Raw genomic sequence first — 12,081 nt, 5'->3', positions numbered from 1 at the left:
GTCTAACAATAGCCTGAAATAGTTATCCTGAAATAGTTTTAGTTAGATTATCCTGAAATAGTTTTAATAGCCTAGTTTTAAATAGATAGATAGACAGATAGATAGATAGATAGATTTATTTTCCATATATCAGTAAAATAATTACATAACAATCTACAAATCCCCACAAAGGCTCCATGGCCTGTAAGAGGGGGATTATGAAAAGATCAAATAAACATTAAAAATTTAAACGCTTAAGATTTAAACAATATAAACATAACATTAATATTTAAACATATAAACATAAGCATCTGAACATGTAAAGCATTTGCTTTATATAACGAAAAAAAAAGGAGAGTTCACTAAATAAGCTTTATCAAACTACAGTGAATCACAACATCTAAAAAAAAAAAAAAAAAAAAAACTATTGGCAGCAGGCAAAAGTAAAGAAAATTAATCACATTAAAACAAATATTTTTTTACTAGTCTTTTTAAGGTGCCAAACGAGTGGCGTTCTCGAGCCGAATCGGGAAGGGTGTTCCATGTCAAATGACACGCAACAAAAGGATTGAAATCGGATCTTATTGTTGGTGTATGGAGAATTTGGATATTTAGAGAACTACAGAGTTGATAGTTTGACCGATCAGATACAAAAGAAGAGGTAAATCCAAGGGACCTAGGAATATCACCATGGAGCTGAAGAAAAGCGAAAGACGCGCAGGAAAGAATATAAAGATTTTAATATCAAGTAACGGTTTTAAATAGTCTGCAAATAGTCTGTTTAAAAGCCAAAACAGCCTTTAAATGAACCTGTCAGACGACAGCCATATAAAGGAAAATACGAATCTGAAACACCTATTGTTTCACGAAGCCCCCTTACCCGCTCCCTCCTCAAAAAGAAAATTTTCCTTGAAGTTCAAATTCAATGCCCGAGCTGTAAGACAAAATTGGGAATACGCACCAAGCTACATGCAGACATGTTCATCTTTTAATGAAATTAAATAAAAAAAACAAGTTTTTTAAACTGAAAGTAAGGAGCGAAATTAAAACTTAAAACGAACAGAAATTATTCCGTATATGAAAGGGATGTCCCCTCCTCAACGCCTCGCTCTTTACGCTAAAGTTTTTTATTGTTTTAAAAAATAAAGTCGTGAGACAGAGTCAAACTTTAGCGTAAAGAGCGAGGCGTTGAGGAGGGGACAGCCCCTTTCATACTCGGAATAATTTCTGTTCGTTTTAAGTTTTAATTTCGCTCCTTACTTTCAGTTTAAAAAACTTGTTTTTTTTATTTAATTTCTGATCGTTTTTTACATAATGCAGCTTTTATTTTGGGTCACCGTCATTGAATAAGTAAACACAATTTGCATAAAAATTTTACTTTTCTTTTGCTAAATGGTTGTCTCTAAATTTGGTTCTGACGTAATTTACAAATTAACTTACGTAACGAACTTCTATATTCGTATATTTTTCTTCTGGCAAAAAATACAAGTTACAGATTTTTGCAGATATGAGCTTGAAACCTATGTTATAGGGTTTTTTGATACGCTGAATCTGATGGTGTGATTTTCAATAAAATTCTTTCACTTTTAGGGGATGTTTCCCCCCTCTTTAAGAAATCAGGTAAATTTTCTCAGGCTCGTAGCCTTTGATGAGTAATACTAAACTTAATAAAATTCATATATTTAGTATCAGCATTATAAGCCCATTCTTTTGATACATTTATTGACATCAAAGTTCCGGTTTTAAAATTTTCGATTACTATTGAGCCGTATCGCTTGTTTTTTTTCTATTGTTTTTTTTTATTACGCATATGTTATTAGGTATATGATGGGGTTCTCCCCTTAGTCAATACCCCGCTTTTTACATTAAAATTTAAAAAAAATTTAATTCACACACCTCTTAATCGCAAAGGCCGTTTAGTTAGAATAGAGATCTATTTTGAAAGGACTAAAAAAAAAACTGTAGCGTAAAGAGCGAAGTATTGACTTGGGGGAGAAACCCCCTCATACACGTAATAATTTCTGTTCATTTTAAGTTCTAATGTTGCCTCTTACTTCCAGTTGAAAAAACTTGTTTTTTATTATTTAATTTCTGATCGTTTTTTAAATAATGCTTGTAAATCTGGCGCCCCCTTCATAGAAATGTCCCTTACACCAAAGGAACGTCCTCCATGGAAAGATTCTCCCGAGTAACCGCCTCCTCCAGCCCCCCCACCCGAAAAAAATTCTTCCTGAAAATGTCTGTATACTTCCCAGTAACCAATACGATATGTAAGCAATGGGCAAAGTTCATACTTGCAGCCCTTTCCCTGGGAGCTGTGGGGAATTAAGTCATCCTAAAAGACATATTTATTAGATTTTCGACTATGCTGAACAAAATGGTTATCTCAAAATTTTAATTGGGTGACTTTGAGAAAAAATGAGCGTGGGAGGGGGCTTGGTTGCCCTCCATTTTTTTGGTCACTTAAAAAGGGCACTAGAACTTTTAATTTCCGTTCCAATGAGCCCTCCTACGATATTCTAGGAGCACTGGGTCAATACAATTACCCCTGGGGAAAAGAAAAAAAAAAACAAAAAAAAAACAACAAATAAACACGCATCCTTGATCTTTCTTTTGGCAAAAAATGCAAAATTCCACATTTTTGTAGATAGGAGCTTGAAACCTCTACAGTAGGGTTCTCTAATACGCTGAATATGATGGTGTGAATTTAAGGTTCTATAACTTTTAGGGGGTCTTTCCCCCTTTTTTCGAAAATCAGCCAAATGTTCTCAGGTGCGTAACTTTTGATGGGTAACATTAAACTTGATGAAACTTATATATTTGAAATCAGCATTACAATTTGATTCTTTTGATGTATCTATTGGTACCAAAATTCCGTTTTTTAGAATTTCGTTTACCATTGAGCCGGGTCGCTCCTTACTTACAGTTCGTTACCACGAACTGTTTGATCTATTAACTCCATGCAGCCAATGAAATGAAGTACAGGTACAGTTGTTTTCCTTTAGGAAAAAACACCCACTATATTATAACCATCCAAAACCAACTGACTGATCTTTTTTCCGCGCTTCAGAACTGTCCCTTTACCTGCACTACAGCACCCGCTATCGTTTTCAGATTAACTTTTGACTGACTGCGTTTCACCGACACTCAAATTCACTTTTATTGCAGGAATTAATATCGTTATATGTTAAATATTCATTTTCATCAGTTCTTTCCAGTCATCTTAATTATTATAGTGATTTTTATTTGTCTTCGATGTTTTGAAAAACATTAGCACACTGTTCAAGATACATATAACTTCCAATAAAATGCAGATGAAGCAATAGACTTTATAACTTATACGGTTAAGGGAGAGGGAAGGAGGCAGTAGCCAAACTCCTGTTCGTTGTGATTTTTGTTCGTCTCAAGTTTGACTGGATTATTTTATTGAATTTTTGCTCCTTTTAAGATTTACTAATTTATTCATATCAGTAGGGGAGAGTGGTCCATGCTGGGCATAGGTACATAGTGGGCTATTGATCTTAACCGCCATCTATTCTGGTGCAAAGAAGTTGCCTGATGCATGTGCTATTGTCTACAATATGGTCGACTTCCTTACCAAGTTTTAAAGACAATTTACAAACTTAGTTTTTTGCAAGCTCTCTTTTAAGTTTTTGCTACGCCCTAGAAAAATATTTTGCGCCCATACTTTTTCCATTTATCTCTTTTCTCTAGCTATCTAGAGCAAGATTTCTCTAGTGAATTTGGCTCTAGAAATTTTTTGACTGTAGCCCCAAACATCGCTGTGTAGCACGCAAATTTGGGCAATTTAAGCACTTTAGGGAAAGACCGTGGTGGCAATCTTGATGTAGAGCAATAGAACTAGTTCATCTTTCAAGTAGCCACATATAGAACATTTAGCACCAACTTGGTTCAGCATTGGTAAACTAGTATTCATCCACAAGAACGTTAATACAACTCAGAGAGTATTAGAGCAGCTAAACCAGGGCTGCCACCAGGTAAAAAAATGGTTGATTTAGTGATTTTCTTCAATAATCCAGGGATTTATGTGCTGATTTAGTGATTTTATTTTGCTTAGGCAATATAGAAATCACTAGAAATAGTAATTAATCACTAGGGGTGGCAACCCTGCGCTCACCCTTCTCTAACTTCTTTAATGACTATTGGCGAGCTTACTCTTTATGTTGATACTTATACTTATCTTGAAAATCGATTCTACTGTGTCATTTAGATGGTGCGTTGGCGTCTTTAGGATACAGATTCTGATAAGAGAATGTCAATCAAACGGTAAAATAATTATGCAATACCGCCGGTAAGAGTAGAAAGATCACGTTTTTCTTTTATGAATACATTCCCTTCAACCACAAATGTCTTGAAGTACCGTGGACGCAAAAATAAAAACATTTTTTGTCCCCTTGGACCCATCTTAGGTATAGTCATACCCGAAAATCGCCATAAAAAAATTTCTTTTCCTTGTTCCAGAATTATCAATTTATTAGGGTGTTCGGATATTTGTTCAGCGCTGCCATGTTGAACCTTGAAAACAAATAAGCAAAAATAGTTTTTTTGATTTCAACAAAGCTTTTCGTTCGTCAAAATTCAAACATTTACAGTATGTTGTTGTCTATAGACAACTGCATTTTCTTTGGAAAGTTGCACCTTCTTATGCTATTCAATGCCATATATTTTTAGTTTTTTTTCACTGTTCTTTTCTTGGCACACATTTCTTCTCTTTTTTTAAACTGGCCCCCATATCAGCTGCTAATATCAAACAGTTCGTGGTAACGAACTGTAAGTAAGGATCGACCCGGCTCAATGGAAACCGAAATTCTAGAAAACGGGTTTTTGATACCAATAGATACATCAAAAGAATCAGATTTCAATCCTGATTTCAAATATATAACTTTCATCAAGTTTAGTGCTACCCATCAAAAGTTTGATGGGAAAATTTGAGAAAATTTGGCCGATCTTCGAAAAAAGGGGGAAAGACCCCCTAAAAGTTATAGAACCTTAATGAAAATCACACCATCATATTCAGTGTATCCGAGAACCCAACTGTAGAAGTTTCAAGCTCCTATCTACAAATATGTAGAATTTTGCATTTTTTGCCAGAAGAAAGATCACGGATGCGTGTTTATTTTTTTTTTTGTTGTTTTTTTTTTCTCAGGGGTGATCGTATCGACACAGTGGTCATAAAATATCGCGGGAGGCCTCATTCGAACGGAAATTAAATGTTATAGTGCCCTTTTTAAGTGACCAAAAAAAATGGAGGGCAACTAGGCCCCCTCCCACGCTCATTTTTTTTCCCAAAGTCACCTGGTCAAAATTTTGAGATAGTCATTTTGTTCAGCATTGTTGAACATATGAGAACTATGTCCTTTAGGATGACTTAATCCCCCGAAGTCCCCGGGGGGAGGGCTGAAAGTTATGAACTTTATCCAATGTTAACATATAGTATTGGTTATTAGGAAGTATACAGAGGTTTTCAGGGGGGATTTTTTCTGGTCGTAGGGGAGTGGGTGGGTCGGGGGTTATGTGGGAGGATCTTTCCATGAAGGAAGTTTTCATGGGGGAAGGGACATTGATGTGAAGGGAACGCCGGATTTCCCAGCATTATTTGAAAAAAAATGATCAGAAATTAAATATAAAAAAAAAACAAGTTTTCCAACTGAAAATAAGGAGTAACATCAAAACTTAAAACGAACAGAAAATATTACGTGTATGATTGGGTTCACCCCCTAGTCAATACCTCCCTCTTTAAGCCAAAGATTTTTTAGTACTTTCATAAGAGCTTTTTATTCTAAGTAACGGCCTTTGTGATTAAGGGGTAATTTTTAAAGAATTGGAACAAAATTCGAACTTTAGCTTAAAGAGCGAGGTATTGACTAGGGGGCGAGCCCCCTAATATACGTATTGAAAATATATAAATATAGAAATTCGTTACGTAAGTTAATTCGTAAATTACATATGTTTATTACTAATAAAAACGTTCGTAAATAAAATTAAACATCTTCCGAAGAATCTATTTAACAACATAATATTAAAATTTTTAAGCACAACTGATTTGGAATATTACTGTAAGGTGACCCAAAATCCAAACCTGCATTATCTCAAAAATATTCAAAAATTAAATAAAAAAACAAGTTTTTCAACATGAAATTAAGAAGCAACGTTAAAACTCAAAACGAACAGAATTATTCCGTATATGAAAGGGGCTGTCCCCTCCTCAACGCCTCGCGCTTTACACTAAAGTTTGACTTTCTCTCAACTCTTATTTTTTTTAAACAATAAAAAACTTTAGCGTAAAGATCGAGGCGTTAAGGAGGGGACAGCCCCTTTCATATACGGAATAATTTCTGTTCGTTTTAAGTTTTAACGTCGTTCCTTACTTTCAGTTAAAAAAAACTTGTTTTTTTTATTTAATCACAATAAGCTTTGATGCATCATGGATGGAAAAGGTAACAGTAAAAAAAAATTAAACATAAAAAAAAATATTTTTGCTCACTTGTAAAGTTTATTCCATGTAAGAACATGTATATAAGAACGCCGTTTGGATTACCGTTGCTGATTTGACTTCTTACGTTAAGAATGAAGAGTTCTTTTATTTAAATTGTAAATTGTTGGGGTTTCACCCCTGTTTCTTTTCTTTTTCAGGTAAATGACCTATTTTCTTTTCCGTAATTACATTTGCTTAGATTTACCCATAGAATAATTTTCAATGATAAAGTTGAAGTCTCGTTGCTAAGCTAGATTCTTTTGCAATAAATAAGCTTTCAAGTTAAATTCTATTTTTCCTTCCTGGTTTGGGCCATTGAAAGATAATGTTATACGAAAACAGCCAATGGATTTGAAATCTAATTTATTGGATTGATCCGTGCCATTCTGGGGTCCATCCCAACACAAATTTTCCTTTTATGAAAATAGTTATTTTGGAGTTAGGTCGTTGATAGACTTCAGAGTCTACGTTGCTATGTACTATTGTTAGTTGTGTTGGATTTTACATTGGAAAATATAAGTAAGCTATTTTCTACAACCATGTGAGATTATTTTCACAGGGAACCCAGCAGGGTAGGGAAAAGAGTTCGCAAGAAGTACCGGCACTAGTATATCGATAGGGGGGGGGGGCGTTTACCCTTAGCCTAGAGAGTTGGCCCGTTTGACCGTTGATCGCGTTACCATACCCTGGATCAAGGTATAGCGTTATAGGGTGTTAATATACTCTATATTTACGGTACAGTAGTGGCGACCGCGAAGCATTCCATTACAGTATTCGGCACCAGCGAGGCTTTCCCCTTAAACAAGGGGTGCAACACCGTTTCTGCGCCAATAGTAATTACGGTTGGATTACCTATAATTACCGTTGTATTACTTTATTGAAATCACATTTGAATCACCGTAGCCAAGTTTACTTACCGTTGGGAATGAAGTGTCTTCTTAATTTAATTACTAATTACCCCGGGATTACCAATAAATGCCGTTGTATTACTTAATTGAATCTCCCTATGAATTACTGTAGTCGAGTTGACTTTTCACATTGGGAATGAAGATTCCTTTTGTTTAATTACTCCTGGATTACAAATAATTACCGTTGTATTGCCTTATTGAATTTTTTTTTAATACTGCAACCGGGTTGACTCTTTCCATTGGTAATAAATATTTTTTTTAATTTAATTAACACTGGATTACGGATAATTACCGTTCTGTTGCATAATTGGATCTTTTTTTAATTACCGAAACCGAGTTGACGTTTTCCATTTGTAATAAAGATTTTTTATTTAATTACCGTTGAATTACCAAATATTTCCGTTGTATAGCTTTATTAATCTACTTTTGAATTACCGCTACCAAATTGGCTTTTTACATCAATAATAAAATTTGTTTATTTAATTACCGCTGGATTACCAATATTTACCGTTGAATTACTTTCTTGGATCCCGTTTTTGAATTACTACAGTTCGGTTGGCTTTTTACATTGGCGATACAGAATCCTTTTATTTAATTGCCGCTGGATTACCGATAATTACTGTCAGCAGCAGGGTTGACTTTTTGCGTTAGTGATAGTCCTTTTATTTAATTACCACTAGATTACCGATAAATACCGTTATATAGCTTTATTGAATTCACATTGAAATGATACAACCGATTTGACTCTTTACAATGGGAATAAAGTACTTTTATTCAAATACTACTGAAAAATAAGCTTAATAAAAATGTGGTTTCCAAAACTGATTAAAATCTAATGACTTTAACAAGCGCATCGTAAATTACCAAAGACAGTGACAATAAAATCCCATTGTTTGAATAAGCTATCCAACAGCTTAAGATTTAGCTTCCCTTTGAAGATATCCGAGAACAAGTCATTCCAATTAATTCGGATTAAAATAAAAATAAAAAGAATAATACACATGGCGTATTATCTGTAACTCTCAAAACAACTAGCGGGGTCACAACAAGAGCACAATGGAGGACTGAAGCCTAGTGATTGGTCATTATGATAGCGACATTGCCAATAGTGGTAAACTAATCGGGATTCGAGAAACAATAAATCTTTAGATTTTTCGTACAATTTAGGTGAAGGATGTTAAGAGAAAATTAGTTTTATATTTATAAATGAATAGTTTAGCTTAATTATATTTTTTTATTTCTTAAATAAGGGCGTTGATTCACGCGGGGGGGGGGGGGGTGCATAAGGTGTTTTTGGCCCCCCTAGATTTCGAAAATACATTTTTGGGGTATATCCATTGGAAAATGGGGAGGGGGTATTTGGGTGGGGGGGGGGTCTTTTCTGCGGGGGTATTTTCCGGAGGGGGGTCGCCAGGGGGGGGGATGCCTATAACCTATGAGTTCAGTCGAGCCTGTTTGTGGTCCCTATTCTTGAGCTCATTCAGTTTGATCAATTGGTTAAAATCGTTTTTTTGTATCTTACTTATTACCCAAGATACTTAGAAGTTTCTAATTTGTCCGGCCAGTGAGTTCAATCGGGCCTCCTTATGGCCCAGAACCTTGATCAATTTTGATTAGATTCATTTTCTTGCAGTGGCGGATCCAGGGGGTGAGGGAGCCCCCCAACATAGTCTAAAATAGTGCAATTTACTTAATTAACGCAATTTTGCGTTAATTAGACTTGCTCCTAACGCAAGTTTATCGGATCAACCTATTTTGCGCCCCCACCCTAAAACAAATCCTGGATCCGCCACTATTTTCTTGCATCTCATTTAGTTACCAAAATACTTGGAAGTTTCAGATTTTTTCATATAGGCCTACATCATATTTCTTTTTATCAACGAAGAAATAGTTACAAATGTGCTTGATATATAAAATAAACGCTGATGTATCAATTCTACAAAACCTTCCTAATTTAAAGACGCAATTACTAACAACAAAGGAAAAAACAAAAAAGAGTGTTCTTTTTGTAAAAAAAATATAACAAAAATATAACTCATAACAGTACAAAACCGCCTTAGGCCACCACATCAGCTCAAACACTGTGACACTTTCCTAGCTATATTTACTTGTAGGAGCCTTACATCAGTCTGGTTTGATCCACAGTTCTCAGTATCCAAGCGCGGCTTTGCCTAATTACGTCATGCAACATAACATCTTTTGAATTACCTTAGTCACACTCATCTTCTTCTCTTATTGGCAGCTATCATGCCCGGTCAGTGACGGTTTTAAGAGAAGGACAGAGGGGACACTTGCCCTAGGCGCATAAATTTAAGGGGCAAAATAAGAAACAAATTATCTAGCGGTTATAATCATTTTGCAATTTTCAAATTTTGATTTTTATTAAAATAAAGTAGAGGGTTCAGTTAATAAATGAAAATAATTTATAAAGCCTTAATTAATAAAATAAAAATAAATTAAAAATAAGAAACAATTTAAAGATTAATAAAATAATTAATAATATTTAAATAATTTAAATAAACTTCACAGGAATATTTTTCCTTTAGTTATTTCTAGTGACTATCTAGTTTTTTTTTGTTTTTTTTTTATTTAGATGAAATTCTTACAGATGCTCTTAAACATGTATACTTGAGGCTACAGAATCAAACAAAATAATCATAAAACCATTCTAAAACTAAAAATTACTTGTGCAACTTTCACCAAGGAAAATTAGAGCCCCAATATACTCTTTTTTTGCGACTTCATGTTTCCATTTAAGAAATAGAAAACAAGCGACCAAGCTTCTTAACTTGGTGAAATGTAATCAAACTTTGATTAGCTTTTGCCAAGCACATAATCAGAAGAGAGACAAATATTTCCAAACAAGGCTAGCTTGATTCTGGTCGATTTCTCCTCGTTTTTTTTGTTTTGTTTCCCCCCAGTGGCAACCCTAACCAAGGATCGAGTGGCCAATACCATGTTGATACTTTACGAGAAGTGCAAGGCCTTAATGGCCTCATCATAATCAAATATATCTATTATTTGAAAAGGGAATATTTTTGAAAAGTTAAAATCGAGTTTAGATCTATTGTCGTCAGTTTGTGTATGTCCCAAAAATTTCAGTCAACAATTAGGTTTGTTCTTAAAAAACAATAGTCTTTCCTAGGATTTTTGTACAGTCGTTGTTTTGGCTGTTTTATTTTTTTCTTTTTCGTCAATGTCTTTCATTTTTGCGGTCGATTTTGGAATTTTACTTGCTTGTCTTTTAGTTGTTTTTATTTTAATTTTGTTTTTTTTTTTCTTTTTAAGTTATTTAACTTTTTTACAATTTTATAAATGTTACAGAATCAAACATAATAATCTTAAAACCATTCTAAAACCAAAAATTACTTGTGCAACTTTCACCAAGGAAAATTAGAGCCCCAAAATGCTCTTTTTCTGCGACTTCATGTTTCCATTTGAGAAATAGAAAACAAGCGACCAAACTTCTTAACTTGGTGAAATGTAATCAAACTTTGATTAGCTTTCGCCAAGCACATAATCAGAAGAGAGACAAATATTTCCAAACAAGGCTAGCTTGATTCTGGTCGATTTCTCCTCGGCTTTTTTTTTGTTTTGTTTTCCACCAGTGGCGACCCTAACCAAGGCTTGAGTGGCCAATACAGTGTTGATACATTACAAGAAGTGCAAGGCCTTAATGGCCTCATCATAATCAAATATATCTATTATTTGAAAAGGGAATATTTTTGAAAAGTTAAAATCGAGTTTAGATCTATTGTCATCAGTTTGTGTATGTCCCAAAAATTTCAGTCAACAATTAGGTTTGTTCTTAAAAAACAATAGTCTTTCCTAGGGTTTTTGCACAGTCGTTGTTTTGGGTGTTTTATTTTTTTTTTTTTAGTAAATGTCTTTCATTTTTCCGGTCGATTTTGGAATTTTACTTGTTTGTCTTTTCGTTGTTTTGATTTTCATTTTGTTATTTGTTTTCTTTTTTCGTTACTTCGCTTTTTTACAATTTTGTAAAGGTTACAGAATCAAACATAATAATCTTAAAACCATTCTAAAACCAAAAATTACTTGTGCAACTTTCACCAAGGAAAATTAGAGCCCCAAAATGCTCTTTTTTTGCGACTTCATGTTTCCATTTGAGAAATAAAAAACAAGCGACCAAGCTTCTTAACTTGGTGAAATGTAATCAAACTTTGATTAGCTTTCGCCAAGCACATAATCAAAAGAGAGACAAATATTTCCAAACAAGGCTAGCTTGATTCTGGTCGATTTCTCCTCGGCTTTTTTTTGTTTTGTTTTCCACCAGTGGCGACCCTAACCAAGGCTTGAGTGGCCAATACAGTGTTGATACATTACAAGAAGTGCAAGGCCTTAATGGCCTCATCATAATCAAATATATCTATTATTTGAAAAGGGAATATTTTTGAAAAGTTAAAATCGAGTTTAGATCTATTGTCATCAGTTTGTGTATGTCCCAAAAATTTCAGTCAACAATTAGGTTTGTTCTTAACAAACAATAGCCTTTCCTAGGATTTTTGTACAGTCGTGGTTTTGGCTGTTTTATTTTTTTATTTTTCGTCAATGTCTTTAATTTTTGCGGTAGATTTTGGAATTTTAAATGTTTTTATTTTAGTTGTTTTTTTTTTCATTTTTTTATTTTTTTTTTTTTTTAGTTAATTAGCTTTTTTACAATTTTTTAAAGGTTACAGA

General features: G+C 34.0%; 1 protein-coding gene across 1 annotated transcript in view; it reads right to left on the bottom strand.

Annotated features, from left to right (window-relative positions):
• The window catches only part of LOC148946309 (cytochrome P450 315a1, mitochondrial-like), a 58,532-nt gene that overhangs the window by 26,155 nt on the left and 20,296 nt on the right, over positions 1–12,081 (bottom strand). Inside the window, exon 4 of the mRNA XM_089097658.1 lies at positions 4,287–4,515. Within this exon, the coding sequence (XP_088953784.1) occupies positions 4,287–4,515 (229 nt within the window). The remainder of the gene's footprint in view (positions 1–4,286; positions 4,516–12,081) is intronic.

Source organism: Artemia sp. Qi Xiang Cuo, chromosome 12, assembly GCF_049724085.1.
Source record: "Artemia sp. Qi Xiang Cuo chromosome 12, ASM4972408v1, whole genome shotgun sequence".
In the NCBI taxonomy this organism is placed as follows: domain Eukaryota; kingdom Metazoa; phylum Arthropoda; class Branchiopoda; order Anostraca; family Artemiidae; genus Artemia; species Artemia sp. Qi Xiang Cuo.
The sequence above is the reverse complement of the archived record's forward strand: the minus strand, read 5'-3'. Positions and strand labels throughout refer to the sequence as shown.